The 18,573-nt window shown below is 35.7% G+C and overlaps 1 protein-coding gene across 1 annotated transcript in view; it reads left to right on the forward strand.

Moving 5' to 3' along the window:
- Window positions 1-18,573, forward strand: part of AQR (aquarius intron-binding spliceosomal factor) — a 98,959-nt gene that overhangs the window by 9,465 nt on the left and 70,921 nt on the right. Inside the window, exons 3-7 of the mRNA XM_058738275.1 lie at window positions 178-234; window positions 3,685-3,725; window positions 11,588-11,623; window positions 14,329-14,449; window positions 16,839-16,979. Coding sequence (XP_058594258.1) covers window positions 178-234; window positions 3,685-3,725; window positions 11,588-11,623; window positions 14,329-14,449; window positions 16,839-16,979 — 396 coding nt within the window. The remainder of the gene's footprint in view (window positions 1-177; window positions 235-3,684; window positions 3,726-11,587; window positions 11,624-14,328; window positions 14,450-16,838; window positions 16,980-18,573) is intronic.

Consider the following 18,573-nt stretch of genomic DNA (forward strand, 5'->3'; position numbering starts at 1 on the left):
GCCAAGGATGCTAACTGGCCTTCTTGCCCATATAGTCCTCTTAGAAAGTAGAATTACTCTGTCCCCCAGTGCCTGTAGTGTTTGTTAAAAAATAGCTTATTGATATATGATCTCAGTCTTTGTGCTCGACAATGATATGAACCTGTGACTTATTGTTTATACTATTTACTTTTGCAGTTAGCATGTAAATACTGGGCTCCGCATATCAAGAAAAAATCACCTTTTGATATAAAGGTAAGTATTTTTGGTTTACAACATTCTTTTTGAATAGGTACGTTCTTTGTATCTCTTTTTTTAAGGGCTAATTCAACAGAAGCATTCCATGATTTCTTTTTAAGTTCAAATTACACTTTTCTAATTATCAGACTAACAATTACTCATGTTAGAATATTTGGAAAATGTAGAAGTTACACATTAGAAAATAAAAATCACTACCCAGAGATCACCTCTACTGTCATTTTACTGTGTTAAGCTTTTCAAAAATTGTGTGTATAATTTGTTTTCCTGTTTATAGATTCTTAGATTATTTTAAATTTATTATTATTATAATGACCATGTAATGAATATCTTTGTAAATATACAGGAATTTCTGTACAATTTTTGACAGTACATGTAGGATAGAAGATATATATTTTTTTAATTTTTAGGTTGATGAACTGAGATAAAAATTTGTAAAACTGGTGGAAGCAGTGGGAGTTGTTTAGGGTAGAGGATTAGATAACTAAAGACCAGTAATATTTAAATAAGGGAATGGACTTATGGTTCAACTGGAACAATTTAGGATAAATGAAAACAAAAATTCCTAAATGTAGGATTCATTCTCATTGAAATGTTTTGTTTTCTTTTGTTTGTTTGTTTTGTTAATTTATTTTTGCTTATTTTTGAGAGAGAGCATATGAATGCTTGTGTGGAGCTGAGGAGGGTCAGAGAGAAAGAATCCCAGTCAGGCTTTGTACTGTCAGCACTGCGCTGGATGCAGGGCTTGATCTCACCAACCATGAGATCATGACCTGAGCCAAAAATCAAGAGTCAGACACTTAACTGACTGAGCCACCCAGGAGCCCCTGAAATAGATTCTTAAAAGAGAGATCTTTAAATGAAACAGATAACATTGAATGCCATTTAACAAGTATTGACCCTTGATCAACGTAAATTTGAACTACATGGGTCTGTGTATACATGTATGTATATATGCATCCACAGTATGGTGCTATAAATGTATCTTCTCTTCCTTATTTTTTTTTAATGTTTATTTTTGAGAGAGAGAGAGAGAGAGAAAAACTAGTGCAAGCAGGGGACGGGCAGAGAGGGAAGGAGACACAGAATCTGAGGCAGGCTCCACTTTCTGAGCTGTCAGCACAGAGCCTGATGCAGGGCTCAAACTCACGAACCGCAAGATCATGACCCAGCCGAAGTCGGATGCTTAACCAACTGAGCCACCAGGCTCCCCCTTTATGGTTTTCTTAGTAGCATTTTCTTTTTTTCTAGCAGTGTGTAATACAGTATATGCAGTAAGCATACAGTATATACTATATATATATATATATATATATATATACACACTGTATATAACATACAGTATATGATACAGTAAGAATACAGTATATAATATATATAGCATATGAAATGTGTTGTTTATGTTATCTGTAAGTCTTTCGTTCAACAGTGGACTATTGGTAGTTAAATTTGGGGAAAGTCCAAAGTTATACATGAATTTTTGAGTGTGTGGGGGATTGGCACCATTATTCAAGGGTCAGCTAATGAAGACTCCCTTTAGGTTCTGCCATTGTAAATTGAGTTGTGATGCTTTAGGCACACTTGGTAAAACTGAACTTAACCGAAAAGTTGTTTTGTTTTTTTTTTTTTTTAATTTTTAACACTTTATTTTTGAGAGAGAGAGAGAGACAGGAGGGGCAGAAAGAGAGAGGGGGGGACAGAGGATCCAAAGTGGGCTCTGCACTGACAACAGAGAGCCCAGTGTGGAGCTCGATCTCACTAACCATCATGACCTGACCCAAAGTTGGACGTTTAACCGACTGAGCCACCTAGATGCCCCTTAACCAGAAATTTCTTACATTATTTGAGCTTAAATGTTTCATTTGTAAATATATTTTTGTTTTGCCTGCAATCCCTGTATTCGTCGAGAGGTATTCATAAACATGTATGTGTTAATCACTCTAATTACTACCAGAATTGCTTTATTTTATATGCTGTTTGTATGTGTTTGTGTTTGTATATGTTGTCTGGGGGTTCCTAGGGTCATTTTTCACTAATAACAAGAATATTTTAATGATGCAACTAGATTGAGTTGAACCTAATTGTTAAGATTTTCATATATTTTTATTTTTTTAATTTTTAAAAAATGTTTTTATTTATTTTTGAGAGAGAGAGAGAGAGAGCACGAGCAGGGGAAGGGCAGAGAGAGAAGAAGACACAGAATCTGAAGCAGGCTCCAGGCTCTGAGCTGTCAGCACAGAGCCCAGCACGGGACTCAAACCCGTGAACCGTGAGGTCATGACCTGAGCTGAAGTCGGATGCTTAACTGACTGAGCCACCCAGGCTCAGCTCTATATTTAGATTTTCAAAGATTATATCCAGATCATTTTAGTTAACACTAGTTATAATACTGAATAAAGTTATGTATATCTGTTTAGAAGAACTTTATTGTAGGTTGGTATTTAAAGATTATGCCTTTCATTTTATTATTTAATTTGAATTTTTATAAAAAGAAAAGCAATAACAGAAATTTTTTCTAAATTGAATAAGACTTGTTTGCCTCACTGTCTTCCTCCCTCTATCACCCACATTTACGTGACAAATAACTTTGAGCAGTTAAAAGATATTATAGCTACAGTAAAATATATGACCATGTTAAAGGACTTCATAATTTTACAGTAGGATTTTTTAAACTATTATTAGTAGCATTTCTGTTACTTCTGTTGGTAACTGTTGTTAAAGACTCACCATATGCCAACATTTGCACTAAATTCTTTACATGTGGTATCTTATTTATAGCAACCCTGTGGGATACTTTTGTAGATTGGGAAAGTGAGCCTTAGAGCTGTCCTAGGCAAGGTTTCTAGCTATCTGCAATGAAAATGGGTGATTTGAACCAGGCTTCCAACATCAATGCTGATTTCTGAAGTATCACAGCATCCTGGCCTCACTAACCCAAAAGAATTGAAATTCTGAGGCTTTATTGTGTGTATTTGGAAAACCAACTTGTAATCTGCTTCTTTTATGTCTTCACACTTCTAGTTTACTGTCTGGCTTTTGAAAGTACATTGTTATGATTCTTAGATGGAGTCTGATAACATACACTTTTAAGTTTTTTAGAATATTCTTATTTGTGAATTTTTATTTTTCCTAGAAATATTATGAATAAGTCATCTTAGACGTTCACAATAGAGCCGCCTTGAATATATCGTTTAATGATTGTTTATACGAATCTTTTTATGTAGACATATTTTATTATTTATCTTCTTCTACAACTTTGCTTTCTGTTATTTTACATTTTGAGGAATGTGATGAGATTATATAGATCTCTTAATTATTATTTCATTAGTATTTGATATCCTAAACCAACTTATTTTGTGTAATCTCAGTAACTCAGTAATAGAAAACTATCAATTTAGGATAAAAAAATGTTTGAAATATTAAACATTTTTATATTTTTGATAACAGGTCATTGAAGATATATATGAAAAAGAGATTGTCAAATCGAGGTAAGAATGAGTTTAATTTTCTTTTTTTTTTTTTTTTTTTTTTCAACGTTTTTTATTTATTTTTGGGACAGAGAGAGACAAAGCATGAACGGGGGAGGGGCAGAGAGAGAGGGAGACACAGAATCCGAAACAGGCTCCAGGCTCCGAGCTGTCAGCACAGAGCCCGACGCGGGGCTCGAACTCACGGACCGCGAGATCGTGACCTGGCTGAAATCGGCCGCTTAACCGACTGCTCCACCCAGGCGCCCCTGAGTTTAATTTTCATACATAGGGATTAGGTGGGATCAAATTGGATCTCTTCTGTATTTCTAAGCTAAATGGGATCATAACTTGGACCTTTTATTTTTCTGTTAGATTTTGTCATCAGGGAGATGGTGGCTAGAAAAACTTTATATGTAGCTGCTGAAGAGCCATTTTCTTGCTTCCTAATTTTTGACTTCGTTTAGAGGGATTAAATCCCATCAGGTTTATTTTGTTTCTGATGAAACGTGAGGGACAGTAAACATGGAAATTTTATTTCAATTGAACTAATACTAATTTTCTTTGATAAATCTTTTAAAAATATTATTAAAAATTATAAAAGTAAAACATACATAATAATACTTTATACAAAGTAGTAAAATATACGTTTTATAAATGATGTATAGCATATATATAAAATAATAAAAATAAAAAATGAAAATTATATTTGAACAATGTAAAGAAGGAGGTAAGTTTCAAGAAATCTTCCCTATCCTTTAACCGTCAATTTATCTACATATATATCTGTATCTAGCCCCCTCCCTGATTTTTTTTTAAATACAGAAAGATTATACTCTACACACCATTCCATATCGTGTCTTTTTTTTTTAAACTAATGTATTTGAGGCATATTTTTATATTTGCACCTGCAGACATGGATGCCCAGTGAGTATCGTAGAAGAACAGTTGACTAAATGTGTTGTTTTTTTTTTTTTTGATGTTTGTTTATTTTTGAAAGAGAGAGACAGAGACAGCATGAGTGGGGGAGGGGCAGAAAGTGGGAGACACAGAACCCGAAGCAGGCTCCAGGCTCTGAGCTGTCAGCACAGAGCCCTACACGGGGCTGGAAACCATGAACTGCAAGATCATGACCTGAGCCGAAGTCGGACGCTCAACTGACTGAGCCACCCAGGTGCCCCTAAGTGTTTTAATATGAAATGAAAACATTTAGGTTATGAATGTAACAAAACTTTAAAATCTCAGATTTGTTATTTTTCATGTGTTTGATTCCTAGAAGGTTAATTTTACTAAATACCGTGAAGGTAAATCCATGTTATTGTCAAAATAAGAGGCTAGTTGTTTTTGTTTTAATGATTTATTCGTGAGCATGTAAAAGGAGACAGGGCCAAAGACCATGTTAAAGATTTTGTTTCTTATTTGAAGAATAATGGGAAGCCAGTTAAGAGTTGTAAGCGTGATGATGATCTTTTAAAAAAAGAATTTAGAGTTGATAAGAAGCAGGAAATAACGGTGAGTATTGTAGTAGTTAGGTTCACGATAATGATGGCTTGAATGACGTTTGAAGGTGGAGAAGAGTGCCAAATTGAGATAGAAATGAAAAGACGGTTGCTCGTTGGACTTGGTGGGTTAGGGAAAGGGGGGAATCAAGGGTGACTTCTAAGTTTTTGGCTCAGGTTGCCCGGTGATTAGTGAGTGATTCCATTACTGACTTCTGCTATTGTCATTAGGGCTGGGGTTGGGCATAGATCATAGTCCACTTTTGGAAATGTTGAATTCTAGGTACTAAAGAGCCATTTAGATGGAGATGTAGAATAAGCCATTGGGTATCTCCGTGTAGAGCTCAGAAGAGGACAAGGTTGAGCCTACATTATATCAACCACCATTTCAATGCTAAGGGTACAACAGTGAACATGACAGATAGTCTCTGCTCACCGAGCTTATGCTCTATTTCTAGTCTAGACAGATAGGAAATATAGAGGTATATAATGTCAGCAGGTAGTAAGTGCTATGAATTAAAATAAAGTGTGTTTAGGGGCACCTGGGTGGCTCAGTTGGTTAAGTGTCCAACTCTTGATTTTGGCTCAGGTTATGATCCCAGGGTCATGAGATCAAGCCCTATGTTGGGCTCTGTGCTGGGCATGGAGTCTGCTTAAGATTCTCTCTCTCCTGGGGCGTGTGGGTGGCTCAGTTAGTTGAGCATCCAACTTCAGCTCAGGTATCACAGTTCATGAGTTCGAGCTCCACGTCCGACTCTGTGCTGACAGCTCAGAGCCTGGAGCCTGCTTTGGATTCTGTGTCTCCCTGTCTCTCTCTACCCCTTCCCCGTTCACACTCTGTCTCTTTCTTTCTCTCAAAAAATGAATAAGTAAACTTAAAAAAAAGAAGTGTGTTTAGGGTAGTGACAAGGGCTTTTTTAGATTGAATGATCAGGGGAATCCTCTGAATATATGAACATCTGAGCAGGTATTTAATTTAACATATGTCTCATTGGTCTGGCATTGGGTATGGATGAAATTGCCTGAGAAAACTTAAATGAATGGGTAGATAAATTCTAGGATTCTTTTTTCTTACATATTAAGGATATACCAATCTGAAAATTATCTTGGACCTTCACAACTAGTTTTCTGTCTTTTTCAGAACAGGCTTTTATTCCAGTGGATAGTAATTGCTTGTTTTTTGTTTGTTTCATTTAACTTTAGCTATTAATATTTCTTCTTTAAAGATAGTTTTTATGTAACTAATAACCACTGCCAGTGATTTATAAGTTATATATTTGGCTACATTATTTTTAATTGCTGAAGGAAGTAACTTGTTGGCCAGACTCACTAGGACTTATGGCTCTCTTAATAGCCATTTTCTCGTCGTGTGTACATTGTTGAATACTTAAATGAAAGTAAGCTGATTACATTCTGCTTCCAAATCTCAAAGTTCAAAAAGTTAAATGCACTTCCATAACACAGAAACTATAATGTATATATGTTTTTCATCATGATAAGCATAGTCTTTAATCCCTATCCCTAATGTAAATGATGTTTATTTAAATTTTTAAACGACAATTTTTTAGACTAGTGCCTGAGGAAGCTGTTTTGCTGAGTTATGTGCTGATAGCATCTTCATTACTGGGGAAATGACTTGATGTAAGATTATTAACTTGTTTGTAGGCTATCAAAATAGGCCACTTATAGCCAGCCATAAGGTACTCTTTAGTATTCTACATTAAGGTTCTTGTAATATGCATTTTTGCATATCAACCCTATTTCTGAAGGAGGCATCTGGGAAATAAATCAGTCAGTTCTTAATATTCTCATGGTATAAATGATAACTTTCAGGATCTCAAAAGTAGTAAAATATATTGCCCAATAAGCCATGTGATTGATTCATATTTGCTATCTTTACCATTATCAAATTTGGCAAGCGTGTCTTAACACATTTTCATCTGTTTAATTTTAAAGCCTTCAAAATAATCGTAATTATTATTTGTTGAGTGCTTACTATGTGCCACATTCTGTTCTAAGCACCTTGCATATATAGTAGCTCATTTTTCCTCACGACAACCCTGTGCTACTCACTGTTATTATCCTCATTTTATTGATGAGTAAACTGCAGTACAGAGAGAGGTTAAGTAGCTAGCTCAAAATGTTTCCCAGTTAGAGGAAGAGCCAGGTATTAAATCCTGGTTCTTTGACTATTTTCCAGTACTATGTTCTTAAGTAGTACAGGGTCTATTGCCTTTTAGAACTCCCCTCACCAGTACACTTTGGTTATGACTGTTAATTCTGTTATGAATACATCTAAGTGGGTTTTGTGCAGGAAAAAAGTGAGTTATTGTGTAGTTTACTTTTTCCCATGTTTATATTTGTTTTCATTTAAAATATTTAAACCCCAGAGGGCCTGGCTGATTTAATCAGAAGAGCATGCAACTCTTGATTTTGGGGTTATGAATTTGAGCCCCACATGGTGCAGAGATTACTTAAATAAAGAAAAAAAAGACTTAAAAAATGTTTAAACTCCTTTACTATGAAATTTAACACAGAAAAGAGCATAAAACAGAAATGTATGGCCTTCTGAATTGTTATCATTCATAACCACCACCAAGTTAATAAAAGCCAACATTTGTCAGCATCCCAGAGGCCTTTTCATAGCCTTTTGCTTTAACACTGTAAAATGTAAGTATGGAAACATGAACACTGTAGTTTTGGTTGTTTTGAATAAATGGAACCACATGGCATACACTCTTTTGTGGCTGACCTCTTTTGTTCACTATTATTTGTTTTTTTAAATCATCTACTTTATTTTTTATTTATTTTTTTAATGTTTATTTATTTTTGAGACAGAGCGAGACAGAGCATGAACAGGGGAGGGGCAGAGAGAAATGGAGACACAGAATCCGAAGCAGGCTCCAGGCTCTGAGCCATCAGCACAGAGCCCCATGCAGGGCTCAAACTCACAGACTGTGAGATCATGACCTGAGCCAAAGTTGGACGCTTAACCGACGGAGCCACCCAGAGACCCCTTAATCATCTACTTTATAATAAATCTGGAAACAGGTAGTTCAGAAATTCATGTGAGGGCCTTCGTCAGCCTTTTCACAGGTGTGGTTTTTTTTTGGCTTTCCCTGTATGGTTGCAAGGGGGCTGCCACAACCTTAGACTTCATGTTTTCACACAACCATATCCCAAGAGAAGAAGCAGTGGGCAATTACAATAGCAAAACTTATTGGCAGAAGCATAAAACTCCAAATTTAATGAGTATGGCCGAAATTGCTAGAAGAGAAATTGAGTGTTTTTCAGAGTGTTTTTGTTTTATCTTGACCCATGACTTCTTTTTTTCTTGTCTAGTCATCCAGAAATAAATGGGCCACTTTGCCTCTTTTGAGTATGAGGAAACTGGGTCCCAGAGTGTTTCAAAGATGTTGTCAGGGTAACACTGAATCATGACCAGAATACTGTCTTCTGTCTCATGTGCTGGTATTTTTTCTCTCTTTCATCATGAGGTCCTATTTGGCTGACGAAATGAAGCATGCAGTTTTGTGCATAGTGGGCACTGAGTGAATTCTGTTCTCCAGCATGCTATTAAAGTGAAATGTCTGCAGCTGGAAGGAGACCTAGTGTGTCTGACACACAAGATGTTGTATCCACTCAGTGACCTGGCTGGCTGTAGAGGCCAGTACCTTGCCAGTGTTGTATCTTTGTGCTTTTTTGCACAATAAAAACCTGCATTTTATTCTCACTAAAGTTCTGTGACACTACTTGCTTAGTGAAACTATTTAAGAGATCAGAAGTCAGTGGAACAGGATTTTGACAGGATAATGGTCTCCTGGCGTATTATAAATTCATAATGCATAGACATTTAACTTTCTAAGCTGGAGAATATTATCTAGTGGCAGTGTTCTTGTCTGACTGCTTTATTTCCAGTATACTAAATGATAAAACTAAATTAGTGGACATTTGAACCAGCCTTTAGAGAGTTACCTGGTAGCTACAGCATCATTTATGCATGAAGTACAATACTTGTATTAAAAATAGACAGTAAAAAGAGCTAATATTCCTTCCACAATTTTCTTTTCTTTTTTTTTTTTAATTAAATTCAAGTTAGTTAACGAACAGTGTTGACTTCAGGAGTAGAACCCAGTGATTCATCTCTTACATATGATACCCAGTGCTCATTCTGAAAAGTGACCTCCCTATGCCCATCACCCATTTAACTCGTCTTCCCACTTACATCCCCTCCAGCAACCCTCAGTTTATTCTCTGTATTTAAGAGTCTCCTATGGGGCGCCTGGGTGGCGCAGTCGGTTAAGTGTCCGACTTCAGCCAGGTCACGATCTCGCGGTCCGTGAGTTCGAGCCCCGCGTCAGGCTCTGGGCTGATGGCTCGGAGCCTGGAGCCTGTTTCCGATTCTGTGTCTCCCTCTCTCTCTGCCCCTGCCCCGTTCATGCTTTGTCTCTCTCTGTCCCAAAAATAAATTAAAAACGTTGAAAAAAAAAAAATTAAAAAAAAAAAAAAAAAAAAAAAAAAAAGAGTCTCCTATGGTTTGTCTCCTTCTCTGTTTTTATCTTATTTTTCACTTCCCTTCCCCTGTGTTCATCTGTGGAGTTTCTCAAATTCCACATATGAGTGAAATCATACGATATCTTTCTCTGACTTATTTCACTTAGCATAATACCTTCTAGTTGTATCCACGTTGTTTCAAATGGCAAATTTTCATTATTTTTCATTGCTGAGTAATATTCCGTGTTTTGTGTGTGTGTGTGTGTGTGTGCGCGCGTGCTACACACACACACACACACACACACATATACATACCACATCTTTATCCATTGATCAGTCGATGGACATTTGGGCTCTTAACATACTTTGGCTATTGTTGATAGTGCTGCTATAAACATTGGGGTGCATGTGCCCCTTCAAATCAGCATTTTTGTGTCCTTTGGATAAATTCCTAGTAGTGCATTTGCTGGGTTATAATTTTTTGAGGAACCTCCACATTGTTTTCCAGAGTGGCTGCACCACTTTGCATTCCTATCAACAGTGCAAAAGAGTTTCCCTTTCTCCGCATCCTAGCCAAAACCTGTTGTTCCTTCCACAATTTTCTAATTTTGTAGACTTAATGTCAAAACTTATGAAACCTTTGAAAAATCTGATTCCTGTGTTTGTGATATAGATACATGTGTCTCTTGTACTTTTAGGAGGGCATGACTTTCAGGTAGGATACCTGGGTGGCTCAGTTGTTTGAGGATCTGACTATTTGGCTCAGGTAGTGATCTCATGGTTGGTGGGTTTGAGTCCCACTGAGTGTGGAGGCTGCTTGGGATTCTCTGTCTCCCTCTCTCTGCCCCTCTCCTGCTCATGCTCTGGCACGCACATGCTCTCTCTCTCTCTCTCTCTCTCTCTCTCTTTCTCTAAATAAGCTTAAAAAAAGAATGTTGGTCAATGCTAAGAAATTAAGATAGGTTAGGTTTTGGCAGTTGTGATCCAGTGTTATGAATAATGATGAGCATCTGTGTTTTCATTATAATTATTTGCCTTATTCTGGAGCCTGCTTCTGTGTCTCCCTCTCTCTGTCCCTCCCCCTCTTGCGCTAGCTCTGTCTCTCAAAAATAAACTTTAAAAAAAATTACTTGCCTTTTTAACTTATATATTTCAGTGTGTTGTGGTGCTTGTGTTTGCTATATGAGTAGGATAAGATTTCACTTAAGTAGGGGTGCCTGAGTGGCTCAGTCAGTTGAGCATCCGACTTTGGCTCAGGTCATGATCTCACAGCTCGTGAGTTCGAGCCCCACGTCAGGCTCTGTGCTGATAGCTCAGAGCCTGAAGCCTGCTTCAGATTCTGTATCTCTCTCTCTCTCTCTGCTCCTAACCCACTCACATTCTGTCTCTGTCTCTCTCAAAAATAAACAAACATTAAAAAAAAATGAAAAAGATTTCACTTAAGTAATTTCTGGTTTTAAAAATAAAATGGGGGGCACCTGGGTGGCTTAGTCAGTTAAGCTTCCAACTTCGGGGCAGGTCATGATCTCACATTTCATGGGTTCGAGCCCAACATCAGGCTCTGTGCTGACAGCTCAGAGCCTGGAGCCTGCTTTGGATTCTGTATCTCCCTCTCTCTCTGCCCTTCCACTGCTCACACTCTGTCTCTATCTCTCAAAAAGCAATAAACATTAAAGAAAAAAAGTTTTAAAAATAAAATAAACTCCCCTTACGAAATACAAAGAAAAAATATAAAAGCAAATTTAGCTTTTGTCAATGCATATTAAAATATGATTATTCTGCTATGTGAGTCAATATTAACACAAGATTCCAAAATGCATCTGCATCAGTAACTCTGAAATGTTTGTATTTTCTGTTTAAACACTTTTATTTTTACTTTTACACTTTTAGGTTTGCCATCAGAAAGATAATGCTCTTGGAATTTAGGTGAGTTTAAAGACGAAGTTAAAGATGGAGTATACCTTTTTTATTATTATTCTACTATAGTTAATATACAGTGTTACATTAGATTCAGGTGTACGATACAGTGATTCATCAATTCCAACTCTGTGCTCATCATGACAAGTGCACTCCTAAATCCCCATCATCTATTTCACCCATCCTCCCACCCACATACCTGTATCATCTTGAGCAAATCATTTACTCTCATAGCCTCGATTCCTCATCTGAAAATGTAAAGAATGGGTTTGGAGTTTGCTGTTAGTTAACTCCCAAAATAAAACATTACTGTTAAAAACTGTGGCAAGCCAGTGATATCTCTGAGGCATGTGGCAGAAACAAATATACACTTATGTATTCCAACTGTATTGCACAAAAATTCCCATAGATAAAACCCTGGTAAAGGTGAGTTCAAACTCCCAATTACAAAGCACGTTAGGATAAGAATCAACTATAAGCAAGTTGAAAGAACAGAATTCGTTCTCCACCCTGCCCACCCAGGACCTGAGATAATTAAATTATTTATATATACCACCAAATAGTATGTTTAAAGTTACTATATAAAATATATAAAAGAAGAAATTGAATATGTGAACATGGAACAAGATGCTAAAAATGGGTAGATTTGGAGAAAATGGAAGTAAAAACGTTTGAGATTTAAAAATTCAATGGACAAATTAAATGCAGGCATACCTTGGAGATATTGCAGGGGCATTTCCAGACCACTGCAATAAACCAAGGCAGACGTATTTTTTGGTTTCCTAGTGCATATGAAAGTTATATTTATAGTACCTATATTGTAGTCTATTAAGTGTGCAGTGCCATTATGTCTAAAAAAATTTACATGCCTTAATTTAAAAATACCTTACTATTAAAAAATGCTAAACATCTGAGTTTTCAACAAGTCATAATTACTAATCATGGGTTACCATAACAAATATAACAATAATGAAAAAGTTTGAAATATCCTGTTGCCAATTTTTTGGTAAATCTTACTACCAAAACGTGACAGACACAAAGTTAACAAATACTGTTGGAAAAAATGGTGCTAATAGACTTGCTTAGTGCAGCATTGCCACAAACGTTCAATTTGAAAAATGTGACATCTGCAATGAATAAAACAACGCACAATAAAACAACATAGGCCTGTGGCAGATTAGACACAGGTAAGAGGGAAATTAGTGAATTGGAATACAGGAAATTAATTAGATAATAGCAAAGAGAAATAGGGATGACAATATAAAAGGAAATTTAGAGATACAAAGGCTAAAATTAGAAAGTCCAATCAATTTCAGAAGAGATTTAGAAAAGAGGAGTAGCAATTTAGAAGAGATGGTGGTTGAGAATTTTCTACAGTTGAAATATGTGAGTCTTAGATTCAGGAAGTACAGTAAATTCTGAATAGAGCAACTGAAGAGTGGCAAAGATGGAATGAAGATCTTACCATATGCTAGAGGGGAAAAAAAACATAAAGAATGCATAGATTGTAGATTTCTCAGTTGTAGTAATAGAGAATGGAATAGAATGAGACTAATACAAGAAAAAAATCACCAACAACCCAGAAACAATTGTATAACCAGCTAAACTATCATGAAATAAATTTCAGACAGATAGATTAACACTAACAGACTTGTTGACAGACGTTCTGAAGGGTATAATTCAGGAAAAAGGAATTTATACTTGTAAGAGAGGAATGAAATGAAACTTTGTGCATATTATTTATGAAAGAGCACTCAGGTATCTTACTTGGAGCCTCTTGACCATTATTTCAGGTAAAATTCCACTTACTCAGTTTTCAAGATTCTTCTAAATAAACTAAGTATTGCTAAAGATAGACCTGTGGAAATACTGATGTAAGCATAAGAGGAAGTAGAAAAATTACAGTGCTGTAAAGGAGTATAAACACTTAATATGGGTGGGTGTGCGTGCATGGTTGCATGTGTGCATACATACGTACACACATATCTGAGTGATTGCAGCATGCATGCGGAGTGATTTAAAGTGGGAATAAAACACCTTGCTTTTTTTTTTAGTGCTTGAGGGTATTTTAACCCCTGTACAAAAATTGACATTTATAACTACCCTGAATGATTAAAAAAAAAAAAAGACTTAAGTTGTATTTTAGAAATTAGAAATACTTAAATTTCTTGAGGAATATTTTCACCACGGTCTTAAAATAAGAATTTTGGTATTTTAAGAGGAAAATGCTAGTTACCTTGTAAATCGACTTATGTTGAATATACCTAGTAAATTAGGTATTAAAATTAGCTTCTTTTTGATTGTTAAATCTCTTTAGTTTCTAGAAGTCAGTTGGTCTTTGTATGAGGTAGTATTAAGGTCTTAGATACATTTATCTGCTGAACCTGCCCATTATATCATTTTGGCTTTTTACTTCACAAAGAGACTTAGGGAATATCCAGTGTTCTGAGGGTGATAATTACATACGTTAGTAATCTTTGCTGTCTTCCTGCCTTGAAAGTGTAAACTCTCATTCTACAAAGCTGCAACTGCTGTATATAAGTTTGTAGCAGGTAGTGACCTAGATTATAGGTAAATTTGTGAAGGATTCTCAAGTTACATAGTTTTTTAAAAAGTTTCAGAAAGTTTTAGATAATTAACGCTTTTCCAGGCGAGTGACATATAGTGAGTGGTGATAACTAATGAAATATTCTGTGCTTTTTTACTCTTCACAGCCAGTATCTTGAAAATTACCTCTGGATGAATTATTCTCCAGAGGTGTCCAGCAAGGCCTATTTAATGTCAATCTGCTGTATGGTGAATGAGAAATTCAGAGAAAATGTCCCTGCATGGGAGGTAACAGATTTAAATTACTTTGTAGCTTTCATACTGTGCTCACTTTAAGCGATTAAAGAGTAGCAGAACTTTTTACTGATAATAAATAATGCTTTTATATATTTATTTTCTAGGTTTATTTATTTTGAGAAAGAGAGAAAGAAAGCGAGTGGGGGGAGGGCAGAGCGAGAGAGAGAATTCCCAGTTGTCTCTGCACACTATCAGCACAAAGCCCTCCATGGGGCTCGAACTCATGAACCCTGAGATCATGATCAGAGCTGAAATCAAGAGTCAGACACTTAACTGCTGAGCCACCCAGATGCCCCCAAATAATACTTTTAGAACAAAACTTCACCCAATAATAAAGTAACGTTGACAAAAAAATGGATATATGAAAAATGCTATTTTTTTTGGTTTCAATACATTGTTCAAACTAATTTACTATGAACTGAAAAATTATGAAAGTGAAATTATTTTTGTTTTGTGCTTGATATGAAGAATGGCATGGATTATAAAGACTTGTGCCTGAGATTAACATGAAGTTTGTATTATTAGCACAAATAGTGCTCAAATAGGATAATATTTTTCAGTGTCCTTTTTCACAACAGGGAGTATATATTTGTAGTTTTACGTACAGTAATGTTGCCAATGTAAAGACAGATGTTTATATTGTAATTTCAGTTTTCTCTTTATCCCTGATTTAGAGTCTGCTTTCCCTTTTAGAAATTTCTAATAGACATTTTTTCTTTGTGCTAGTGTAATAGAGGCTTGCTCAGTAGAGATCCAAAGTCTAGGTTTTCTTTGGCTGCCATAAAATGGTCAGCTCATCAACTCTTTTAAATAAAAAAAAGGCATGGGTAATTGTCATCTTTTTGTGGCAATGGTCTCTGAATTAAGAAAATGTTAGATTCTTTAAGATAAACCCATAGACCCTTCTCTCGAATATTCATTAAATAAGTGCCATCTTTGGGCAGATGAGAGCCCAAAGGAAACTGTGCTTTGTGTACTATTGAAAGGTCTTGGGTATTTCTTGAAGTTTATTCAAGCTACTATAGGAAGGGAGAAGGAAGATTTTTTTTTGAGCTAAACAATGACCTGATCAGTTTGCATGTTAAAATGACCATTTTGGTGATTAGGGCTTGAAAAAGAGAAATACAGATTAAGAAAAGAGGTTACACACAGATTTTCTAGAAAGTAGAATTGACTGCATTTCATAGCTGAATAATTAGTATTAGGGAAGGGTGTTATTTTCAATAATTTTCCAGGCTTGGGCAACTGAGTATAATAGATGATTCTGCCATTTACCAAGATAGGTAATCATAGAGGGTTGAGAAATACTCTGAAGGGTACAAAATTGTTGAATTGAGTTTTGGACTTCCTGAATTTAGATTGCCTTTCAGTTATCTAGATGAAATTGTCTAGTAGGCAGAGGAATCTTGGGATCTAGGGTTAATGAGAGTAATCTGGACTGAAGATATATATTTGGAATCATTAGTGTGTGGTCTTTGAAGTCATGGGAGGGAGAAAAGAAGAATGGGATTAGAACCCTAGAATAGTGCTGTGTATGCAGCAAGAGAAGAGGAACCCTCAGCACATTGTAGAGGGCTAGGGTAGGGGGCTGGTAAGATTCCATTGTCTTTGATAGCGATAAAGATTCAGGGGAGTGCTGGGGTGGAAGCTTGTAGAGAAGTACATGAAAACAACTAGTGTATACCACACATTTGGAGCACTTCTCTATGAAAGAAGAGGGATGTGGAAGTAACTAGATGGGGGGCATAGTTCAGTGAGAAACTTGAATGTATTTACCTAATTTACTTTTTTAAAATACTACTTTCATGTTGAAAGTAAAGAGCTAATACAAAGCAGGAGAGGCTGTCGTTGAGAGTCATCAGTGGGAAACTAACTTTTGCTAAAGATGTTGTTTTTCTTGCTTTAAGTCATAAGAATTAAAACATTTCAGATCCTTAGAAAACAAAGACTAAGCTAAATATGAACATAATCCATAAAAGAAAAAAAATAAAGGAATTAAAGCCATTATTTTAGGGGCACCAGGTTGACTTAGGCAGTAGAGCATGTGACTCTTAATCTTGGAGTCCTGAGTTCGAGCTCCCCGTTTGGTGTGGAGATTCCTTAAAAAAAAAAAAAAAATGAAAAAATAAAAATATTTTTAAAAAACAAGAAAAAAAAAACCCCATTATTTTATTAGGTGAAATTTTCTGCAACTCTTTCATGATCTTGCCAGAAACCTGTATTTGACTTGCTACTATTAATTATAAATAAGCAAATAGTCTTTTTTGCAATTATTTGCTTTTGTTAAAGACTTCTAAAGAATGACCAATTTTTTTTTAAGGGAGAAAAGAGAGGGCTTGCAAGCCATTTCAAATTAAATTTTTATTCTTTCTCTTTTCAGACTTTTAAGAAGAAGCCAGATCACTTCCCATTTTTTTTTAAGTGTATCTTGAAAGCAGCATTAGCTGAAACTGATGGTGAATTTTCACTCCATGAACAGACGGTCTTACTGCTTTTTCTTGATCATTGCTTCAATAGTTTGGTAATTTTACTTTATCTTTGGAGGAAACTCAGATTTTCTTGGTGGTGGTTTTATTTTTTATTTTAGTTTTTTTTTTAAGTTGAACATAAATGAGATATTACCTCTGTAGCCAACTCTTCATCCAATGGTAGTGGGGAATATGGATAATGCCAAAAGCTTAATTTTAGCCACTTCTCAATAAAAACATTTTAGAAGATCCATTCACTTTTTAAAATAGATTTGTACTGGATCTCTCCTTTTTTCTTAAGAAAAATGGTAATAGGAGCGGAAATTCTCCAAAGATAGAGCAGCAAAGAATCTGGTTTTTATGAACTTTGCATAATGAGATCTGTGCCGTAAGTTGCACACAAAAACTACCTTTATTACTTTTTCGTCCTGCTTCATGGCTGGCAGGCAAGAAGGAGAGTTCTAATTTGAGTTCACTCAATTAGGTGCAGTTTTCATCCTTCTAAAGAATTAAATATTTACAGTAATTAATATTTCATTTGCACTGCTCTGCTGTGGTTATCTGAAGGTCTATACCTATTTATTTAAAAATAAGTACTGCTGAGCTGAGAGTGCATTAGACCCATGCAGGAGAATGCATAGGGTTCTTTCTTATCCTGAAGACTGAATGTTGATAGATGGGTAGTTATTGCTTGTTCTAGGTCCTGCCTCAAATGAATCTTGTAAAGGCATTAAAAAAAAGATTTATGCCCCCAGTGGATGCCACTATTACCTCTAACATTGATTAAACTAAACAACGTCAATGTAAATATAGACATGATTATCAGAAATTAAGCAAAAACAAGATGAAATTAGTATTAGTAGTTTGGTACTTGGTTTAGTTAACTGAAAAACTTGTTTATTATTGAAATACTTTATTTTTTCCAACATGCCATCAGTACTTATTATTTGTGGTAGTTAGGTCTATGAGGCAGCTCCCGACACTGAATTAGCTAAAATTGAACCATTGCTCCTAGGGAGAATAAAGGGTTGGGTGCCTACAAGCCAATGTCACAACATTTCATCATTCCATCAGTACATAATCTTGTTTTATGTGTTTCTGTCTAAAGACACCTTATATAATATATATTGTTGCTTTATTGACGTGGAACTCATGGCCAGAAACACTATAACTTAAGTATGAATGAGCCTTCTGTAATACACTTATTTTCTGTATAAGACACATCACAGCCTTCTTGCACATAGGAACACTAACCAGCACTTCAACCATGTGCTTTACAATAGCAAAATCACCAACAAAAACCATAAAAATGTGAGAAAGGTAGCACTGAACAGACATACAGAAAAGGATGCTTCCTTATAGTATGAGAACTGAAACGAGAAGACGGATCATTACCTTGTTCACCCCCAGCTGAATACCTCAAGCCTGTAACCACTGCATGTTGGGCAACTTAGCATTTTTCACTGATCTGTGCCGCCCTTGGACAGCACTAGGCGTATTGAATTTGGGGTTACAAATACATATTTGTGAATAGATGAACTCGCAAATACAGAATCTGTAAATGGTGAAGATTGTATCTTTTTTGAAAAGTATTAAGCTTCTTAATATTAAAATATCATTAATTTGAAAGTATTGGTGACATGTTTT

The sequence above is a fragment of the Neofelis nebulosa genome, chromosome 7 (genome assembly GCF_028018385.1).
Source record: "Neofelis nebulosa isolate mNeoNeb1 chromosome 7, mNeoNeb1.pri, whole genome shotgun sequence".
Classification (NCBI taxonomy): domain Eukaryota; kingdom Metazoa; phylum Chordata; class Mammalia; order Carnivora; family Felidae; genus Neofelis; species Neofelis nebulosa.